The following is a 23,105-nucleotide window of genomic DNA, read 5'->3' on the forward strand; positions in this document are numbered from 1 at the left end:
GGGAGGGAAGGGCCACAGATGTATGGGACATGGCACCACTGTATCCCTGTATGCGATACAGGGAAAATGACTGTATCTGGCCAGTGCTGACGGGGAAGCTGAGTCCTTGATGGTCTCACACGCTCCTGGGTAAAGCTGTGCTGGGCTGCCATACCCCACTGAAGATCCTTCTCCTCGCAAAGCCCAGACAAGGGCCAGAGAGACGCTCTGCTCTGGTTTTAAAGTAAATGGACCGCCACGGGGCCACGTCTCCTGCCTGAGCATCTCCACCAGCCCCTCCGTGCAACGGAGGAAGGAGATTAAATAAACCAAAACCATCTGAAGCCACACACACACACAACCCTCCCATCGCACACTTTATGACCGTTTCTAAAAATTATTAAACAGTTGAGTACATTTACTTTAGATACAAAATTGCATCCAGGCTGACAACTTGCAACATATGTTTACTTCCAGCCCAATTTAAATTCAAATGGATGAGTTGTAAATGCTTGGGGTTTTTGACAGCAGCCCTCCACTGAACTTAGCTGGCCAGCAAACACTCTTTTATTATTGCAGAAACAATTTTCTACAGGAAAGGTATTTGACATTTTTGGACTTTTTTTGCCCTATAAAACCCACCTCGTTCTTCCAGCAAGTTTAACACTTGCACATCGAGCACAGCTTGATATACAGCGAGAAGCTGACTTTAACTAACAATTCCCCGTAGTAGATTTTTCCTGTTCATCCGTCAGCTTATAAATTATATCCATTTGGCCTCTCCTAGCCTCATTTAGACTCACAAGGCCAGATTCAAGGTTACTGTGTGTAAGGGTTTCTTCGATCTTCCCATAAACCAGCAAATGTTTGCAAACAAACCTAAAAGGGATGAAACTTTCCTACCTAGAAAGGGCCAAAAGATATATGATGTGATTTACTCCCTTGGTCTGACTGAGTTTCATCCTTGAATTTGTCCCAAGATTACTAGGCATGATGGAGAGGGAAGTCACCGCTTCGGAAGAGTAAGAGAGTAATTAAATACAGACCGTCAGCTGACAAGAAATGCTGCAACTCCATTGACCTGCTGCCTCACCTGCACAAATTCCTTGGCCACTAGCGAAGTGTGACAGCAACTTGTGCTCCCAAGAAAATTCAGGACTAGAAATGACCTTCCACCTTCAGCTGGGCCCCTCAGTTTTTCTACTGCTGCCCACCATGGTCCCCTGCCTGGGCAGAGTTTCATCCCATTAAACTACGCAGTTAATTGTAATATTCCATACGTCCTTTCAGGAGTGTGTACGAAGGGTGTCGTTCACAACACTGTTCCTAACCCAAACATATTTTTGAAAGCCATATTTGCTTAATTTTGGTTTTTAAATAAAAATATATAGGGTGAAAAAAATACTCAAGCTCCTTTTTCAATATTTCCCTAAGTTAATGAGCTGACTGATAAGTGAACAGATGCATTAAGGCAATAATTTATTCAAATGTCATGATATTTTTGAACAAACATATTATTTAATATGCATTTCATTATTTGCCCAGCTCATATTAGTATTAATGATTGATGTGTTCGTTAGGAAAGCAAAAAGTGGCACCAAATATAATCTGTGCAAATTAGATTCACTTTGGAGACCTACCCGAAGTTTTCCTCAGCATAAAGACTGTTCTCGATGCTCATTTTGTGTTGATCGCATGGAAACAAAGCAGGAAGGTGCCTAATTTCGTAAGAGGCCAAGGCAATGTGGGCTAATCTAACGTAACCTGAACCGAGACATGGAACGTAGCGAGAGCAATATTTTTTTGAGCGATCGTGCAGCTCACATAGGTTGGAGCCAAAGGGGTTCAGAGGTAAAGTAAGCACCCATGTGTATTATATCTGCTCATTTTCTGAATGCGTCATTGTTATGCATCTAAACTCTTTAATCAAAAATCCCTTGGTGATGTAAACATGTCCTGGATACAGATCATGAAGTCTATCTTGCCAAACTTATTAATGGTGCAAAACGTCTGCTTTTCCCCTAGTGTCTCCCCCTCCCCTTCAAAAATTCATCCTAAGTGATTTAAGACTTCAGCAAAGCACCTTAGCAACCTCCACAAAAATAGCTACCAGCCATCTTTCTTCCTCAGTCACTCTGGCAGGCAGCAACTTCTTTCACGTCTCCAATATCAAGGTGTCATAACATCTACTTACATCCAAATCATTGGTCTAAACTGCGTATAACCTAGTGCGTGAAAACCTTAAAAGCATTTCTAGTCAAGTCCTAATGCAATTAGTGGCGTTTTGTCGTAACATCTGTACGTAAACAAAACCTACTTTTGGCAAGAAGGAGAGATGCAATCACTGAAGCATCCAGAACTGATGAGAGGACACCTCGCATAAACTGGTCGCTTCATTTGAATCAAATGCCCACTGTCCAAGAGGCAGCAGATTCTCAAGCTGTAATTAGCGTATTCATCTTGATATAAACAAAGCAGCCAGAATGCAACACGACTGATGTAATGTGACATGGTGGTTAAAATTAAAAGTGAACACGCCTTTTAATTGGATTGGATACCTGCTAGCAATTCAGACAATGGGAATTTGATTCAAATTTATAGTATTAAATGGCAGCAGATGGACAGTAAAATGTCCATTGAGTTTGCAAACTGACAAGCACCCTGGGTTTGCCAGATCCCTTCATTAAGTCATTGGTGGCATCAGTCAGGTGCTGATGCATTTCATTGTTTGCAATGTTAATACGTTTTACTTTGGTGCGGGTGAGCAATGAGATATTCTGCCTGATGGTCTCAGTAGGTTAATTTGGAATTTCATTTGCCTCTTCTAATCATGAAACATCCTAGCTCTGGTTTTGGGAAGGAGTTTTATGAGATTTCTGGGTTTAGTATCCAGTAAGTGAAAAGGCCAGCTGATGACAGCTAGACAATGATGCCGACTCTTCTCCTTTCCGACTGATGCCACCCACCTCTCTCACAACTCAGGATTTGCTTTATATCTCAGTATCTGTTCCAGATTCTTGGTCGCGGTCTGCGGCCTTCACCCTTCACAAACTTTAAAAACATCCTCTGAGGGAGGATATTTTCCTTCCCCCTCCTTCTCCAGATAGTTCCTCAAGAAGTTCGCAGTTGTGCGCCACGCTTGAACTATTTCCTCTGCAGACTCAGCGTCTCATCTGCATTCACTCATCAGCGCTCATTTATATCTCAACATAGCAATCATAGCCATGGAGATGCTTGCCGTCTTTTCCCCTTCTACCTTCAAGCATTCGCAAGAAACCTCATTAATCGGCTTCTGTGGCAAATAAGCATACGCACACGTGCAGGTGTGCACATACACACACAAGCACACATAAATACACTTGCGCACATTCTGCGCAAACCCACAGCAGAAGAAGAAACTTTGTGAACCGTTTATTAAATCCTACTTCTCTACAGCTCTGCTGAAGCAAATACAGGTGATTTCACGCAAACCAGGGAGGACACCTGCTCTACACTGACCTTTCTACCTTTCTGAACACCTAACTAACGCAAGCTAAATCTCTAGGAGAATAGGTTTTCTATTCAGACCCCCTTGTGTTTCAAAACTTATTACGGAAAGGGACTCTAAAGGAAAATGTAACAGCTAAGCTTTTTTTTTTTTTTCCTTAGGGGCATTATTTGCATCAAGTTGCTTTAAGCAATTTTCCAAATTTCCATGAATGATGATCGTTTTACAAAATAAATTTTGCAGGTGCATAAGAAAGAGAAGAAAGTAACGTGGCTTTTTTGCTGTTACTCGTTGACTTAACAGGGAGATTGTTAAATGTTTCATATGCGCTGTTAGGCTGCACAATTAAGCTTGAAATCAAGAGAACTTTCTCTGACAACCCTTGGTAATAATTTGGGGGAATGATAGCTTGTGTTTACTCCCAGTTTTTAGTATGTGTTTGCATATACATGTCCATATTAATCACAGAGCGATACACGTTAATCAACCAAAAAACTATTCAGGCAGGAGGACTACAGTGTACTAAGGAGTATAGATGTTGTGTGCACCTTATTGTCTTTAAATATAATTTGAAAATGTAAGGAATTCTCTGATGCAGTAGAACTCAGAACTAAATAAACACGGACTACTTCTTACAGCCCCATTTGATTGTTCACATTCATTCTTGCTACACAGATGAGACAAAAGGGCATAAAACACGCTGCCCATCTGCGCTACCGACTCGCACACAGTGCTGCCCATCACTGTCCCGTACGGGGAGAAAGGCCATCATCGTTTACTTCTTCGTGGTGCTAAACAGCAGTTTACTCTTACTTTTTGATTGATGCCTTTTTGTTTATTAGTATAAATGAAATTTGACTGCACTGTAAACAAAAACATCTATCATCTTTTTTCCTGACTGGGAGGCAGTGTGAAACAGGAACAAGGTCAAGTATAAAATGCTGCCTGACGACCTTGCAGTCACTTCGTCTCCCATGTCTTAGTCAAATCAAGTAAATTATCCTTTAATATATATGTGAACAGAGCCTACGACCCCTATGAATTCAGTCCTCATTCTAGGTTTGGCTATTTGGTCATAATAAATTTGGTTTCTGACCCACTGAGTCAATAAACTTAATTTCAAACTTAATCTTTTCAGGCTTCAAACTCACTGGATCCAATTATGAATCCAATCGTTCCCTTTAAATTTAATATTCTGAAATTTGGTGGTCTAGTGCTTTTTGCCCTTATGTGCCTCTTTGGTACTTAACTTCATACTAGCTGGCCTGTAAAATTAAATCTCTAAGGAAGGGAGCATCAGAACAAGTCCAAATCTTAAATCTTCAGTTGCAAGCATTAGTACAAAATGCTCCCTTTTCCTGCTACACTTCCTTTTAATTGGTATTATTATGCACAACAGGTTATCATTATACACTAGTTCATTATGTGTATTTGACTACGCATACTAGACCAAACAGGATCAGGAATACAGAGTTGGATTATTTTTGTTTGGGGGGTGGGGTGGTGTATTTTTAGGTTTTTTCTAAATTGGATATAGTCTAAACATTTCACTCTTTGCCTAAAGGGGTAAAACCCCCCATTTTTCCTTCATTTACTTCTAGTAATTTAGATAAAATTACACTCTTTGGGGAGACTCATGGTAATTTCAAAATCTATGTATTTCTATTCTTGCAAGGCATGGTTGCTAAGACAGAGAACTTTAAATGGTCATGACTGCAGGATACCTGGGGCAAAATTTGTGTTCCTTAGGAGAAAAGCAACTTACAATCGTGCAAGTCTTTTTCCTTAAAACTTCCCCTTCCCAGACATGAAGGTCCTTGATGACCCTTGGCTATGTATGGATGCAGGGGGTGCAGGGGCACAGCTTCTGGAGCACAAACGGACACAGCTCCCCTGGGATAAAAGGCAGGAAGGACCGATGTACACCTCCAACTAAAATCCTTGGGTTCAAACACTCCCGAGGCCGGCAAGGTCTTGGTAAACCTATTGCAGGAGAGGGCTGGGAAGGAGTTAGAGGTTGAGAGCAGTCAGTGCCCGCCTAACCTGGGGCTTTTTGGAGCACTTTCTTCGCTCTCCGGTGGTCTCATGCCAAGCTTTTTCCCAGCTGGGAACTTGTGGGCATGCGTCGCTTCAGCACGCATCTGCCCTGTGTATGGGAGAGCATTTTGTTATTAGGATGACGACAAAAATCCTAATTCTGAACACAGCAATTGGCATTCAGGGATGGATAATTTGCAGCATTACTTAGAGACATTAGCAATGACTTATTCTTTACTGTTTAAACAGTCCTATCGTTTTAAGCAAGTGCTTATTACAGCACTTCTTATCTAGGGGAGGGAGGGAAGACTGCTTAACACGATCCATTAGGAAATTCAAGCCTGAAATGAAGTGACCACAAAATCAGCTCCCAGAAATGCAGCAGCTGTACATATTTAAAGTAATACGACACTATATTGTTGCTGAGATACATAAAAAAACATACATAAGGCAGGTGAAATGTGACTATTTTACGTCTCTGTTTGAAAAACGAGAAAGTGTAGAGTGGCATAACTTCTCAAATACATAAATAAGCATTAGACTCATGGAGAAGACAGGTATGCTGTCGGACTAGTAATAACAGATTAAAGGTCAGTGGTTAAATCTGAAACTATTGCAGCCTTTTCCTTTGATCCTACTCCTCAAGACTCCACTCTATTACTAACAGGTGAAGTGCAACATAAGAAGCATGAGGGTCTGCTGAATTCTGCTGTACCTGTCTTAATTTAATAGTGAAATTTTCTAAATATTCTGTCCTCGGATCATCTAATGCCACAAATGCACATGCAAGGGGCAGCTCCAGAATTCCCCTGCTGGGTCGGATCCTGTGCAATTCCAGATTCCACAGGTGCAAAGAGGAAGAAAATCTGACTCACTCGCTTAGCTTTGAAGCAGAGCCAATGTAGCAACCAACACATTATCAATTATATGTTATCTTCTCATGTTTTGCCAAGTCCGCCCATATGACATTTTGTTAATTTGCAACCTCTTTAGTGAAGAATAGGACACTTCACTGGGATATGATGGGATATGAAAAGATTCGGAAAATCTGTTGTTATTTAGATATATGCAATATAATGAATACAGAGAGCTTTCTGGATGGAAATATTCAGCATCTTTTAGCATCCAGAAGAATTTAACGGAGGTGTAGGAAATGAGGCAGGAGGCAATGAGATGCTCTCATTCATCCTTTCTCATAATACATGGACATGGAGGCCTCCAACAAAGCACATGGGTAATAAATTGTAAGTCGGGTAAAAGGGAACTTTTGCATATATTGCCCAACTGATTGAATTAATGACCATAAACTATTACTGAGTCCTACTACTCGTGGGTTAGTAGAAGGTTGAAGTACACCTATGCATTATGTTAACAGGCATTTATTTTAATTTAGTAAGGGATCTAAACCTTCTATTTCAGGATCTAAGCTGTAGATGGAGAATCCACCATGAACTGGTTGTTCTTTCATCTGCCTCCCCAAGGTTTCCCAAATTATCTGGTCCTCATCACTGCTGGACATACAGGACCACCTAACTAGGATCACTGACAATGCCTCCATTACTGTGAACCATCTTACCCACGTACGTTTGTGACTGAAAGTCACAGGAGCATCAGCTGACGGTGATCTGGATCCTGTCACCCCAGAATGGCTTACACATTGTAAGGCACATTGAGCTACATGTGCATAAATGTGCGTATGTGCACAAACACATACATCCGTGAGAACTTGTTTTCAAATAGGGAGCATCTAAGGAGCATATATTTCCCTCCTTTACACTTTTTCTAGAAAAAAAGAATGTAAACACCACTCCTCGCAGAAGACTCGTGTGACTTTAACTTGCCTGTCTGCTTCAGTAGACATTATGAGCTTGATTCTCCAAGACTGCCACTAAAATTCCACTCTACTGATTTTTGCAACCTAATTCTTCAGGCATTTTTTTTCCTTTTTTTTCCTTTTTTTTTTTGGCAGGATGATGTGACCCAAATTTATAAAGCAGGGCAATTTGCTATAACATTGCATCCTAAATCTAGGATCCATATGTACTTATTTGTTATTACCACAGATGTAAAAGACCAGATTCAGAGACCTGAATTCAGTTTGAACTTGACAGCCTTTGAACGTTCCGTAGCATGAGGGAAAACAGTATCATTTACAAAACCAAAATCTAAAGGGTTTTATGAATAATAGATATTTCTAAGACAATAAAGGCTATCCAAAGACTCACACTATTAAGCACCAAAAGGACACAGTTACTTTTTCAACAACTAAAAATGCCAGAGCATTCCTTCGTTATTTTTCTTTAAATGACACATCGCACATTCTGCTGCAGAAACAGCTGCTGAAGTAACCTAGGGGGCATTTTCAGGCACTGTACTTCAGTGATTACAGCAATTTTTGTAGACATTCAATATTAGGATTGCATTCTAATTTTAGACAGAGTTAAATTTAAATTGAGTAGGAGGGGTTTTCACGTGACTCTAGATGTTCTAACATTGCTTACCCCAACCCAAAACTTGTATAGCCTCTGAGTTTTAAAGCAATGGTAATTTATTAGTAATTATACACTTTAAAAGAACGAAACTAGAGCTCACTAGCAGCAGTGGGAAGATATCCGCTACTGTGACAGGACCCAGACTTAGGTCCTAAAAGCATTTACCCACTAGCCATGATCCCAACGCCATGGAACTTAGTGACACTGTCATATGTAACCCTCCTCTAGTCTATTTTCATGATTCCTCCTCTTGGTTGTGTATATGCAGCAAGCATCCTGAGACTCTAAGGCCAAATTGGGACTCTTACGTTGCTGCTTATTAGTATTTAAATTCCCTGACTCTCACAAAACCCAAGCATCGAGCTGAAGGAAACTGAAAGAAACAGGGTTAGTAAAGGGCTGACAGTCCAACAGACAATACAGATGGAAAGCGGAGGGACTAGGTGAGACAGAGAAAACAAAAGAAAAGAGCTTCTATTAGATGCTAAATGAGACCCAGGTTGGGCTTGATTACAGCTATGTCTATGTAGGTTACATCTTTCCTTATTTCTCTTACCTTGTTTCTCTTGAAATATGCTCTTCGGCAAGCTGCAAAGCACTTCTCGCTGCAGAAGCATTTCACTTCACTTCCCATACTCAGGGAATAGCGCTTGATTCCAACTTTCTGGCACCAGGCACACATTATTTGTACATTTGACACATCATCTTCTACAACAAAAATATAAGAACAATGTTTACACGAGATGAAAACACCTTCCTCAGACATCTGCACACTTACTCTTAGATACAACCAGCACCGGCTCATCTTATTTCTAAACCCTCACTGTCTGAGAGCAGAACTGTGCATGCCTGTGATCACCAGCTTCGTCCTCAGGCAGCCGGTGACCTGTGCCAGCCAGGCTCAGCAGATTGGCAAAGCTTCTAAGATGGCTGGAAAAGGTTATTAGCTTAAAAAAATGGTGCATTGCTGAAAAGCTCTGGAAATCTCGAGAGCTCTTTAGCACATTTAGGAGTGCGCAACTCTTTATTAAACAAGTAACCAAGACTAGAGGCTTAATGAGTATTGCTGCTTTGTTCTTGTTACTTACAGTCTGTTGTAGTGAGCCCCTGAGATGTTCTGCTCAGCAAGCTGATGACAGAACACCCCCAGAAGGTACTGCACCAAGGCAGGTCTCCAACAAGAGCCCTCTTCCAAACAAGAAGAACCACGAAATACCCCCTTTTCAGTGTTGTTTCGAAATAATGACTAGCGTACAAAACGGGGAGCTTTTGTGTGAATAGAGCGGTCACAGAAACACAGACTCGAGCAGGAAGGAAGGTGCAGCACTTGGTAAAGTCTGCCAGGTAATTTTCCAGTCTTTATGCTCATCAGTCAAATTTCAATTCAGACAGAGTTCCCGAGTCTCTTTCGAGCTCTTCTCTAACGTGTGTTACGAATGTGGCATGTATGACTTCTGCCTTATTAAAAAAAAAAAAAAACCAAAACAAACAAACAAACAAACCAACCACAAAAAAACAGGGCTTATTACTAAATCCTAGCAATATCCTTGTGCGGTCGGTCATCATTCCCACCCCAACTTCACAGATGAGGGCAGTGAATAGTTAAGCCTCCTAAACAGATCAAAACAGTAAGTTAGCAGGAATCTTTCTGACTTAAAACTCAGAATTCTTCAGTTCTTATGTCCAGTCTATAATACAGTGTGACCTTTTGGTTAGAGACAGCAGCCATTGTCTAACTTCTGGAAAAAAAAAATGATCCCTGAAGACTAATTGTTAAAGCAGTTCCTGGTCCATGAGCTGTGGAGAATTCATAGCTCAGAGAGTCTGTCATGCAGCCATCCCATTTCCCTATAAAGGATTTGTTTTTGAAGCTACGCTGTCGTCGTTCTGTAAAATTATTGGCAAACTAATTTTTAGCAGAGTGATTTGGCTCCTTTCCCCGACTCTCATAACTCAGAACTACGTGCTGCATTTTATTCACCTTAACGGAATAAATATTGCCAGTTTAATAACTTTTTTCCTTCCACAAATTGTGTTCTGATTTATAGCTACAAATAAAATTGTACAATGTAAAATAACGACCTTTTAGTTTTAATCAGGCTGTCTACCTTTAAACCTATATTTAAGGCTAGGTTATAACACAGATTTGTGTTTAATGTATTTCATCACTTACCCTTTAGAGTGGGATTTGCCAATATTGTAAATGCTTTCACATACTGAACATCAAGGGAAATCAAAACAGTCTGGGCAAAATTATCTCTAGCCATCTATAGGGTCAAGAAGCCTGCCCTTGAGCCAGACGCGTGGGAGCGCAGGGTGCCGTTATGGTGGTGCCGCGTGGTGCTCGGCACAGCTTTCTCTCCGGACCAGTCTTGCCCAGGATGCTGACTACTCCAGCACAGCCCAAAAGCTCTTCCCACCATTTTTATCCTGAGCCATTTGAAGTGCTAAGCTTTTACAAAAGTGTCCTGATTCAGCTACTTTTGCACCATAGTAAACCAATTCCTTACGGACTGAACTTGGCCCTTTGAATGTACCAGGACAACAGAAGGTCCCATGAACCAAAGGAAACAGACGGCAACCTCTTGTTTCAGATAACAGCAACATATATTCTCCTACTGATAAGTATTTTATCTCTGGAAAATAGAAGATCTACCAGTGATACCTTTACAATAGCCTTCATTTCTGGTGAGAGTAACTGTCATAGATGAAAAAAGAAAATTTCAGAGCTAAGAGAGTTCACTGGCAAAGTAGGTGCTGGAGTATCTCTATTTGAAGCAGGTTGGCTCGTCTGGAACGCAGTTTTTAAGAAGAAGTACTGAGCTCCACCACCGGGATTCTCAGGGGCTTTCATGCCTGACTTCATAGGGGAAGCACCACTGCTACCATTCAACTCCCGGTTCACCAACACCCACGAACTGTCTCCCATGGGCGATGAGGAAGACCACACCAAGTGTCCGTTTACAATTACGCAGCATCCCAGCAGCAGCAACAACAACTGTTTACATGGAAAAGCCACATTACACGTGTCTCTGCAGGAGGTCAGGCAAGACAATAAGGCTCAATCCACCTCCTTATGCCAAAGACTTCTCTAAGTCCCTGGCAAGAAAGGGAGAGGAGAGGCAGAGGCACCTACTCTGTCAAGTTGTTATCTTCCCATGCCCTGACCAGCAGAACTTCACCCCCATCTCAAAAGGAATCCTTTGTGCTAGCATTGCTTTACTTGTGATACACGGATCTGATAGTCAATAAAACAGCAGCGAATGGTCCACAAACTACTTCCAGCTGGTGTCTGCACCTCCAGGAAGAGACAGCTGATATCCAGAAGGCATCATCAATATTAATCAAAATGTTCATCATTTTGAAAGAAGGAAGGGAGAAAGGGAGAGAAAGAGTCTGCCTAAATACAGAGAATTGAATTATTTCTCTCTTCTACTCCCTTCTCCCTCAGTCATCAAAGAATGGTCATATGCAATATAATCCTTTTAATAGTAACAGTAATAATAAAACTAGATGCCTCTTCCATTTAAAAGGCTCAGGAACATGACTACAAAAGGATTAGCTGAGTATAGCCACGTAAAGCAGCCAGGAAACAACAGTATTTCAGAGCATGCGCTTCCTGGAACAGTACACTAATATGTCTCTTTTAAGTCACCCTTGTTCCATCAGGTGCAGGTTTGCCCAAGTAAATTTTTGATTTGATTACAAGCAACTCTCACCACCTGTAATGCAATTCATCAGGTGAAAAAAGGAAAACACCCAATATCACACGATAATTCCCTGTGGACCACCACCAAGAGCCCTGTGGAGCACAGTGGGAGGAAGACTTCCTATAAAACCAATCCCTTTCTCTTAGCTTCAAGTGAAGCTAAGAACGGCAAAGAAAAGGACCAGAGCGAGTCATGCCCTATGGCTTATGGGTATGGATGACAGCTGGGGACAATGATAAAGGTCCAAACCTGATCATGTGCATTCCTTCTTGACACTGCTTGCAGTAGAGATCGGAGCAAAAGTTGTAAAAATAACTAATAGGAATGTTTCATTACAGCCTTTTAAGCTCAGTGACCGAAAAAGAGGACTGCAACATTAATGGAAAAGTAATAGTACCTGTATTCCTACCGTTACAATCTACAGCAGTGGGAAGCGATAACTTAAAAAAAAAATAAATTAAGACTGTGTGAAATAAGGAAGGCCAAAGGCTGGTGATTTAATCACTGTCTTCTGCTAAATACAAACTGGAATAATCTAAAATCAGTAATTCAAATCTTCCATTCAAGACAAGATTCCTCTCACTTTTTCACAGACCTTTGTTTCGTAAGGCCAAATTCTTTAAAAATCACTTTACCAGACTGTTCTCCTCCTTTCAGGAAAACGTATCAAATCCCCATCCCTAGAGCACTCAGCAAGAAGAACCCACTGCAACAAGAAAGCAAGGAGGCGGGGAATTTCAAATCCAGTAGTTTGAGACTGCTTATCTGTCTCGAATCTTTATTCTAATCTTTTTCTGATTAGGTCTGCACTAAGAAAGCTTCTCCACGATAATTACATCAGTAGACTACATCGGCAATGCTCTCCTTTGCTCACAGACAAACTTTTGCTGGCAGTCCCGCTTAGCATATCCGCTTGAGTAACATGAGCTCACCCTGACGGCATGCCTACGTCCATCATGTGAGCCCTTGCTGGAGCCACTCTTCTGATGAAGATCATTGACCATCACTTTCAGGGCTCACACAGCCAGGCTGACGCATGTTTGTAAAGTACGAAAAGAACATTTGCAAGTCCCGGTACAGATCATTTTGAAGAAGTGAAAGGAAAATATTTTTTAACAACTGTATTTTTTTTCTCCATCTGGGCTTGCGACTTTGCAACCTGCTCTTGCAACATGCTTTGCGTGTTGTCGGATCTGACAGGCTTACGGCAGGTAGCGTGGGTACTCCCACAGGTGAGACAATGAGGAGCTGGCACAGAGACGACTGAATAGTCACAGGAGAGTTTTCAGCAGAACATCCGTACCACTGTCTTCCATAATTACATGAGGTAATAGAAAGACATATTCCTTCCGCATACAGTACAAGATCTGAATTTCCAGCTTCTGCTTTCCTGAGTTCTCAACTCTTCACAGGGAGAGCTATTGTGGGAGTTCCAATACTGTGTTTCTCTGCCCCTGGGTTGTGTCATTACAGGTTGAAGAAGTACTCCCTGCACCCACCGCACGGATACTGTTCAGATACATCTCCTTGTGGTTTTTAGCCTGTGTATTTTTCATAATGAACAATGCAATAAACACAGAGTGTTTGCAGTGTTAAATCATGTTCCCAAAGGGAGCAGTTTGTATAACAAGATAAAATTATCACATTATAATAACTAAATATGCATCAGTCTAAAGCATGCTTCAATTAATCATCAAAAGTTTGCACCGCCTCTTTAGGTCTTAATTAAGCAGAATGTTTGGAATTTTTTTCCCTTTCAAACCAGCGTGAAGGAGCTGCAGAAAATTGTTCCTCTTAAACCCAATGAGCAGCAGTTTAGACTAATCGATCTTATCTGGAACCATAATTTGGAGAGGTTTGGGGGAGAGAAGGAAGGCAACGACTACAACAGAGTAAATCTATCATGTACAGCTCTGTCCCTTTATCTAAGAAAACCAGCATGGCCTACAGTGTTTAGCTGGATGATTCTAAAATCCCTACAATTCTGGAGTTAAATCCTGATCAGTTTACTAACTGCAATATTACACTAGTACTCCTTTGAACTAACTAATAATATCTAATAATATATAATAATATTACCTAATATTAGACTGCAATATTCTACTAGTACTCCTTTGAACTAACTAATATGCATTTTCAACTTTAACTCCAGTTTCAGGAATTTGGGTGAAACTAACCGCAGCTACGGCTCTAATCCTGCAGATGATGATGATGATCCCTGGACAAGTACCCCAAAACTTCGCTTTCCACATTTCCTTGCATGAAATTCAGCAGGAGATATTCAACTCTTCTGGCAAAAACAAAATATCGCTCTTGAAGGTGCTCAACTGCAGCACTGAAGAAGTCTCTTGTGCAGATGGAAAAACAACATGGGCACAGGGTTTGGGACTGAGATCTCAAAGGGTACGTCCCCTGGACTGAGTGAGCCTGTGGGAAACCTTTGCCTTGGCTGTGGTTGTATCTGTGATCTGATACAGAAAATATTTTGGCATCCCCATCCCTCCTCGGTGTCTCCCCACCGCCCATCTCTTTCCTGGCATGTGAGTTTCCTTCCACCACAGCTATCAGCAGCCCCGTCTCCCCACTACCGCCTTCTTCTGTTCTCCTTTCTTTTCTCTTTGCTGCTGCGTCCCGCCCCCTCACCCAGGCAGTTTGCATCTCAGGAGTTTTGGGGGGAGCTAGAATAACCCTTTTACCCAGTGCTGGGAACTGTGCTCAACCCACTGGCATACATCTTTCTTTAAATATTTTAGCTGCTTTCACTACTACTTGCTAATGAAAAGCTGCAAAGCTTCCTTTTTCAAGACATTAGATCCTAACTTGAGTCTAGCACCTGCAGCATTAACAATAAGGGCTCACTGTTTCCACTGGGACCTGCCAGGATTTCAGAACGGTTAATTCCGAGTTAGCCGCCTCCCGCTCCTGAAACCCCAGCTTGCCATTGAAGAAAACCAAGTAGCGCGCGTTTGGACTTTTCACCCCAAAGCAGTTCCTGAGGTTGATGATCCCAAGCAAGGCAGAAGCACCATTACAGTCATTTTTCTTACATCCAAGATGCTTTATCTGATTAATCGCAAAATGAAAAATGAACAAACAAAACTCCTGAGACATTCCTGCAGACCCCCTTGTGATAGCACTTAAGCGCCAATCCTCTAAACAAATAGATGGGGCATGTGACAAACTTAAGGTACAAAAAGAACCTCGGAAAAAGTAATTACCAGAGGAAAATTAAAAAACGGGACTGACAATAGAAAGCTTGCTGCAACCACTGCTATGGAAATACCTCAGAGGCTCTACAATGTGTTTCCTTTTAAGGGCCAGTCTCTTGAAGTTCACTACTCTGCCAATAAAGCAAAGTGTCCCGGCTGCTTTTAAACAATCATTTTGGGGAACCACGGCTTGCCTACGTTTTCTATGCATGAGTTGAGGCACATTCCCATGCATAGTTCAGTGAGGACTGAATGCACAACACAAATAGAAGCTGGCATTTAGGCAGGTTTTAAACATGCAAACAAAAAAGCACCTATTTCAGCTAATAGGGGGGGAACTCCCTGTGTATTTTGAATATATGCTATTAAAGCGCATACGTGGACTTTGTGATTTTCTTTTTAGCACAAAGGAAACACTTGGCCCTCCACAGAGAGCAAAAGACATCAACAGCGGGCTAGATGGGGCAGGCATCCTGGCAACGGCTGGCATTTTAGAACACAGGCACTAATAACCCTACGATCAGTGTAAATGAGATGATGTTTGAAACTGAAAACAAGAGAAAGAATTTGAAGAGTAGTGACTACAGGTTTTGTCGCGGTGGTCTTTATTATAGAGCTAAACCTGCAGTTAGAGAAATTGCAATGCTGTTCAGCAACTGCAATAAGATTTGGGAAATGCTGAAGCGGGATCCAGACGTAGTAAAATGAAAGTCTCCTCGATACATAGGCTTAATTAGACCTGATAATATGGTCTTTATTTAGGGAAAATTGCCACTGGGCCCTGCCTGAAATCAGACTTCTTGGTAATGCAGTCATAGAACCAATTCCTCGGTGAATTTAGACAGATGATCTTGGAAATCATTTTTTACTGCCCTGCTAACTACCATTTAAAACATCTTTTATGCTTCCAGATTCCTCGTACACAATTTAAATATTGAGAGAGGTTATGGCGGGCAGTTCCAGAGTGCTCAGAGGGCAGAGGCTCTGCTTAATCCCACGTTGCACCAAGTTACTCGTGTGCACTTATATTTACAAAAAAAAAAAAATCCCGTAAACTTTAAAGTTATGTTAAGCTGTAACACAGAAAATCACTCATTCCTTTCTATAAAATATCTAATAACTCGGGTTAATATTTGAATACAACATTTCGTTGCCAACTTATGTCACAGACCTATCTTACAAGGTACTCAGTCATAGAAATGCTTCTGTTCCTCCTTTAAGACATTTTGCCTCACCAGACACAGTTCCTCCAGCCCATTCCTCCTTCACTTTCACAAGTTTCTGATAACTTTTGGTACAACCCCAATCATTATCGTTTGGAAACCACCGAACCAAACATCACATAGAGGCACTGATCTGCGTGACGGAGGATTTAAATCCCTTTTGCTTTCCCAAATGTGCTCGTTATCTTGTGAAAACTCTGGGAGGGCGCATTATTTTTCCCCTTGTACTTCTTTCCCCCGTGGAAAGCTCAGTCAACAGCACGGTGTCAACCCCTCTGCCTCCCCTTCCACCGCATCCCCCGACAGCGACCTCCCCTCGCAGCACAGCACGGCAGGGAGCCGGGTCTTGTTTGGGGTGCTCAGATCGGCCGATGTAGCCTGTGCATCACTCGTGCACAGAAGGAGGCGGGAAAGGGAAAGGTTTTGCTGACACCCATGCTCAAAGGCTAGACCAACCAGCAGCTGTACCACCCCTACCGAGGCACTGCCACGGGGATCACAAGAGAAAGTAAACCAAAGAGCACTCTTAGGGAAAAAAAAAAAAGGGGGGGGGGGGGGAACTGAGACACCATAGCCTCCAGCAGGTGCAGGGGGAAGGAGGCAGCATGTTCTCACCTGCATTGAAAGAATTTTTTGCATTCTTCTTTGACTACCCTTGATTTTAGCCCTCCTTCATCCCATCTAACAACAGCCGTCCAAACTTGTCTGAGCGAAAGGGCAGAGTCACCCTAAGTGCCCTCTCAGATTTACTCTATCACTAAGGGCTGCAGAATAACAGTTAGGATAGTTTCATGCTGCATACTATGGCCATACAACCTGCACAACTGCGGTGGGATTTTTATTTCTAGATCACTCCTGGCTATTGCTTTTCTGTTCCTGGCTACTTCTATGTAATTTTTTAACTGAAAAAAAAAAATACTTAACTTTACGTTGCTGTGTAGAAAAAAAGAATGTTCTAACACCAAGCAGAACTAATCTTAGTATCAGTTTGTCGCAACAGGTTGCACCCGAGACAAACCCTGAAGATCACTCAGAATCTTATGCTGACACTAAACGTAGCTACCAGCCTGCTGGGCAAGGATGGTTATCAGCCACAAAGAGACAAGTACGCCAACTCTCTGGAGGCCACACTGACTTCTTATTTGCTTCCAGATGCAGGTTGGATGGCTGATGTTGACTGACAAAGCCCCTTTTGATTTGGGCACTGCCTGATCACGGTCTGTCTGCCTAGTGGTGCAGGTGAGTGGAGTGCTCTGGCAAACAGTCCCCAGGATCCCAAAGAGGGATCCTTTTTCGGGAGGCTTCCCATGACTGGATTTAGTATCCTCCACTGACGTGCTGTTCACAGAATCACAGAATGGTAAGGGTTGGAAGGGACCTCTGGAGATCATCTAGTCCAACCCCCCTGCCAGAGCAGGGTCACCCAGAGCAGGCTGCACAGGAACACGTCCAGGAGGGTTTGGAATGTCTCCAGAGATGGAGACTCCACCACCTCTCTGGGCAGCCTGTTCCAGTGCTCTGCTACCAGAGTCTGTAGACGGTCAGGGCACCACACAGGGCCCATGTGTTTAAGTCACTTTTTCGGATGTAATTTTGAGGTATGGCAAGGAGAGAGTGCCTTTATTGGAGCCATTTATATTTGGCCATGTAGCTGTCTAATGTTTTCCAGGATTGCATAAGGAAATTTTTACCTAATATTTCATTTGACTAAAACAGAAAGCTGAACAGCTTGGAGATAAAATTTTAGTCAGACTGCTCAAAATTACTTGGTTTTCGAAAGAAGAAAAACACTTTAGTGTAAAATAAGCATCAGGGAGAAAAAAGGTAATTTTGTTAACTGTTCAAAGAGTTAGCCTGTTCAACACAAAATATGAATGCAGATAGGACACTGTTCAAAGTTTTCCAGCATGCTCAAGGGAGACCTAATCTGCTGAAATCTTCAATGACTGCTTTCTAGACATAGTTCAGGACCAGTACTCCTTCCTCCTCCTTCTCGAGCTGGTAGCTGTTTCTGATACCAAGTATTATATCTGCATCCCTGGAAATCCTGTTTCCCTTGGCTTCCTGACTCTGTCTTCTCCCAGTGCTTTTTCTGCCTCTGTGTCATGGTTTTGGCCGGATTGGCCAAGCAGAACGACAGATGGCCCTCCCCCCCTCTCTCCTCAGTGAGGAGAAGAGGAGATAAGGAGATTTACGAGTTTAGAAAAAAGAACTAGACTACTTTAATGAAAATAATAATAAATAAGAGAATAGTAAATAATAATAGGATAATAACAATTAAAGAAAAAAAAAGTATACAATATATACAAAACCATATCCAGCTCCCAGGATGATGATCGCGTCACCAGCAGACACAGGGAAAGTCCCAGACTGGAGTCAGCGATGGACAGGAGCTGAATTCCGGAACTAGAGTCAGGAATGCTCGGATCGGTATCAAAGGCAGACAAACAGACAGGGTCCTCCTCAGACGTCGGCCACTGAAGAAAAAGTGAGCCAGAGCAGCCTTGCCCCTTTGATCCCTCAGCTTTTAAACTGAGCGTGATGCAGATGGGATGGAATACCCCGTTGGTCAGTTTTGGGTCACCTGTCCCGTCTGCTCCTCCCTGCAGGTGGGACCCCTCTACGCTTCTCCGCTTCCGACCCTCGGACGGGGCAAACAGCAAAGCGAGCTGACCTTGGTTGTTATAGCAATAAGTATAAGCAAGAGCCTCTGTGCATACCATTCCTTGGTACAATCAGGTCTTATCACTCTGGGAGTGAACAGTTTCTGAACAATATGCTGTTAATTTCAGACTTTGGTCAGTTAGAAGAGGCCCAGCTAAAAAGTAAAATTACAAATCAGAAAATTGGTTCTGGTTTACCTCAAACCAGGACATTCCACCCCTTATTCCATACTGCACATTGCAGAGTGTCCTTCCTACTTCTCCCTTCAGGTTTCTGTGAGCATCCCCCATGCCCTGCTCTTTCTCTTCTCCCTCTTATCTGCATAGAATCTTATCTGCAAAAATTATTCAACTTATAATTCATTGTGATTGTTTCTTGGATCTGCTTATGCTCTCCAGACCATTGCTCTCCTGTCCAAAGGAACACCTCAGCCTGTCTCTCTGACACTCCTTCACTGGCACTGACCCTTCAGTTCAAGATCAATACAGCAAGAATTAAAGTCTTAATAATTTCTCCCTGAGTGCTCACTCCATATTATTTGTTCAATATCAGCAGACCGCACCATCATCTTTCCTGTCCTTCAGGTTCATGATCTAGATATCGTTTTCATCTATGGGCACTCTCTTTTGAGCTATATTTAAATCTTGTAGATTTTTCTCCTGTACGATATCTAAAAGCTTTCCCCACCCATGCACAAAGTCTGGACTCATCCCGCTTCTCAGCATCTCAGTCACTGCAGCCTGGTTTTCTCTCTGGCCTGTAATGTAGCCTTGTCCTACACACATCTATTCAAAATGTGCTGCAAAGGTCCCTTTCTCTGCCCACAATTTTAACCTTGAAGCTTTCTCTTGGACTCTTTCTGCCTCTCCCACCCTGTCCCCTTTCTTCATTTATTAACTCAAACAAACGTAAGCTGCTTTTGTTCTTGTGGCAGGTCAGTCATAGCCTCTCTCTCCCCCATGTTGAGAATGTTGACTTTAAGCTTTAGCAATTAATGATGTGAATCTTTTTCATTTGCCTGATCAACTCAAAGAAGTACCTTTGTGCTTTTTCCAAAGTCACCCCCTGTGCCTGTGAGGGGCTCCGAGAAAACATCCCCAGAGTTACTCTCGTCTGGTTTTGCATGACTCTGAAGTTTCCTACTTTGATGTAGTGCCCACAAAACGGTGTCAAAGTGCAGTGCCAAGACCACTGCCTTGCACACTGGCTCTCCTGGCTCCTTTGTACTCCCTTTTCTACTTGTATTCACCAGTTGTTTCTTGCCAGGCTCTTTGGGGTGATCATGACTAGGGCACCTACGCCCTAAGATAAAACAGAACAATTACTACCGATGCTTATTGCAAATCCCACAATTGTTCTCCTCCCCCTCCGGTCCTCCTAAACTTTGCTCCCTAAAACAAAGATAAATATGCTCATTTGCTCAGAAGTTATGGTAACCTAGCATTCAATTACTGATCATGGGATAAAGTCAGAGGAGGCAGAGATTATGCGTTTGTATCCCCTGTATGAGTGAAACAACTACTACGAATTATTGAAGTAAAAATCTAAACTTGGAAAATACTTCCAAAAAGCCTTCTCTGCACATTACCCTTAGCAGTGCATTTGAACATAGGACCACACGTGGTAGGTGGACGGGCAAAGAACAGAAGGCAGTTGACTTGGCCAAGGTTCCCCCGTGTCCACTTAACTACTGTTGTGGTAATTTGTTTTTCTACTTCATAGTTCCATCTCCTCCTGCTTGTTTGATGTCATAAAAATCCAGCAACTGTGGCAGTTTGCACAATGCATGTTATAGCCTTGTGTTCGTGTACCACAAATTCAGCATTCTGGATTCATTCATGACTCAGATTGGAGGAGAAAATAGCTTGGGATGGCACAAGCCCTTGATTAAAGCTTTAGGGCCAAATCAACAACAGCTGAGGATCCAGCCCATATGGCCCGAGATCTTTAGCTGTGTAAAGGCTGCAGGAATGGGCCCAAATAGCTTTGGTAATTAGCAAATATCGTATAAAATAGATGAAAAGTCTTTGGCAGGGAATGCGTATTGAGTAACATTTGAAAATTATTCATAGCATATTAGTATATTTCTTTAGAGATAAAACTCAATGGCATAAAAATAATTTGGGAGGGGCAACTGTGGTCTCTCGCATGACTGTCAACAGGCAAACAATTTGTTGGACCAATCGGTATTTTACAGTTACCTTTAGTCAATGCAACGGAGGGCAGAGGTGACCATCTAACACCTGGGATCTGATCCTACAAGCTGTTCTGCCTCTGCAGAAGTGTCCTCACATCCCATGAGGACTCTAGCCAAGCTGCCCCCCTCTGTGAGGAGAGCTCTCGTTCTTGGGTAGGTATTGGAGGTCACCCTGTACTCCCCAGTGCCTCGGTCACCCAAGAGCACCCAGAACAACACCCAGGGACATCCGTGGAAGCAGGACTGAGCCTGCTGCTATCTACATTGACCAATTATCGCACCGTATACAGCAGTAAGCAATAACACAGCAATTCATCACCCTGGTGTAGCCGTAAGAGTTACTTTCACAGATTATGGTAAGCAGCACACAGTGTGGAATAAATCATTTTTCACGCAAACACTGAGGAATGGCATGTTATAAAAACACTCCTGATAAAAATCTAATGAAAATGTAAAACATCTCAGTACAGTCTCCTGGGTAGAGTCAAGATCATATTAAACCCTCAAGAGACAACGGTCAGGGATTTCAATGAGAATCAAGAGACAGTTTTCCCAGGATAAGCTTGTTAACCTGATATAAAATTATGATATTGATTTGATAGCTTTGTCTCTTTTGCTGTTTCCTTCGTGGTGCCTATTTTTAACTTAATCATCTTCCGTTAATTTATTTAAAGGCTTTGTTCATCAAAACAAAAACTTTTTTTTTTTTTTTTCAAAAAGCAGAGGTTGTTGAAGTGCTGAGAGTATAATCCAGCTCACAGAGTGTCACAAGCAGCACAGGTCTGTTGTCATCGCATTTGCAGAGGTTTTTCAAGAATAGTCACTCTCCCATGGTTTTAAAGTTCCCTGTGACCAGTTTTTAAAGATTTTGAAATCAGCTCTCTTACAAAGACATCATAATCTAGCAATCTCAGGACACACGTCTATGACAGATACCACTTTTAAATGTTCATTAGGATTTACCTGCTGGTGGCTTTATGAAAGGTGGTGGAATTAATGGGACAATAATAGGTACATTCCCGTGATCCTTCGACCCTGCTGGTGAGTCTGAAAGTCCATTTCCTGTGGCAAGCCCTGGGTAGCCTGGGTTTATATTGTACGGTGAAATAACACTGTCCTCAGGTAATTTTGGTTTTGGCAAAGAATTTTCTGTAAAACACAAAGAACACATTGTACAGTATGACAAATATCTTTCTTAAATGCCCCTACGTACTTTCACCAATCTGTTCATTAAATTACTTACCCTAATACACGAAGAGTGCACAACCCTCTCCAGATATTTTCCCTTTAAAAAAATGGATACTTTCCAATATTCTGCAGAAATGCTCTGTTTTAATAAATCAAACTCACACAAACTCACACTAAAAAAATTATCCTCTTTTTTTTTTTTTAAGGTGAGATTATTTTGTCATACATATTCTTAGTGCGCCTGATTTAATCAGTGATAGCCTATTCACATCCTTCATTTCCACTGTTTGCATGGTCATCACACTCAGTGTACTGTGACTTCACCAATGCAAGAAGCATAAACTGAAAAATGAAAGAATTCCTAATTCTCTGTCAGTAAGTGGAGGAGTAGTAGTCATGGAAAGGATTTAAAGAAAGGAATAAAATATTGACATTACAGCAAAGCGTGCATGAAATGATGACAGTTATTATTCTAATTCTTTAATCCCAAATCACCTCAGGATTCTTAATTGTGTGAATTTCTCTAATGCACCTCAGTCAGCTATGGGGCAGGACTTAATTCTTAGTATTCCCTCTCCTCCCATCTCTCAGAAAAAGAAACACACTTTTTTCCCTCCCACAGACTGCATACACCAAAAGTTTCTACCTGGCACGGGTATTCGACATCTTTGTTTGGTACATAAAACATATGGTTTGTATCATGTGTCTACAAAAAAAATTATGTCACAAATTTCATCAGGCATAGACTGGAGCCACAAATCATTCAATAAAAGATCTATTTATTAAAACATGAATGAATTAATCGCATTACTGCACAGGAACAAGTTTCTTCAAAGATGGCTTAATGACACTGCATTTTCAATGAAAAATAAATATTGACCACCAATGTCACTATAGAGCTAACAAGCTGCAAACATTC

The 23,105-nt window shown here is 41.9% G+C and overlaps 1 protein-coding gene across 2 annotated transcripts in view; it reads right to left on the reverse strand.

Annotated features, from left to right (window-relative positions):
• SOBP (sine oculis binding protein homolog) overlaps positions 1 to 23,105 on the reverse strand; it is a 120,709-nt gene that overhangs the window by 87,019 nt on the left and 10,585 nt on the right. For both annotated transcript variants that reach the window (XM_054196314.1, XM_054196313.1), the window contains exons 3-4: positions 21,962 to 22,147; positions 8,552 to 8,703 (exon numbers count right to left, since the gene is read on the reverse strand). In XM_054196314.1, coding sequence (XP_054052289.1) covers positions 8,552 to 8,703; positions 21,962 to 22,147 — 338 coding nt within the window. The remainder of the gene's footprint in view (positions 1 to 8,551; positions 8,704 to 21,961; positions 22,148 to 23,105) is intronic.

Source organism: Rissa tridactyla, chromosome 3 (assembly GCF_028500815.1).
Source record: "Rissa tridactyla isolate bRisTri1 chromosome 3, bRisTri1.patW.cur.20221130, whole genome shotgun sequence".
Taxonomy (NCBI): Eukaryota; Metazoa; Chordata; class Aves; order Charadriiformes; family Laridae; genus Rissa; species Rissa tridactyla.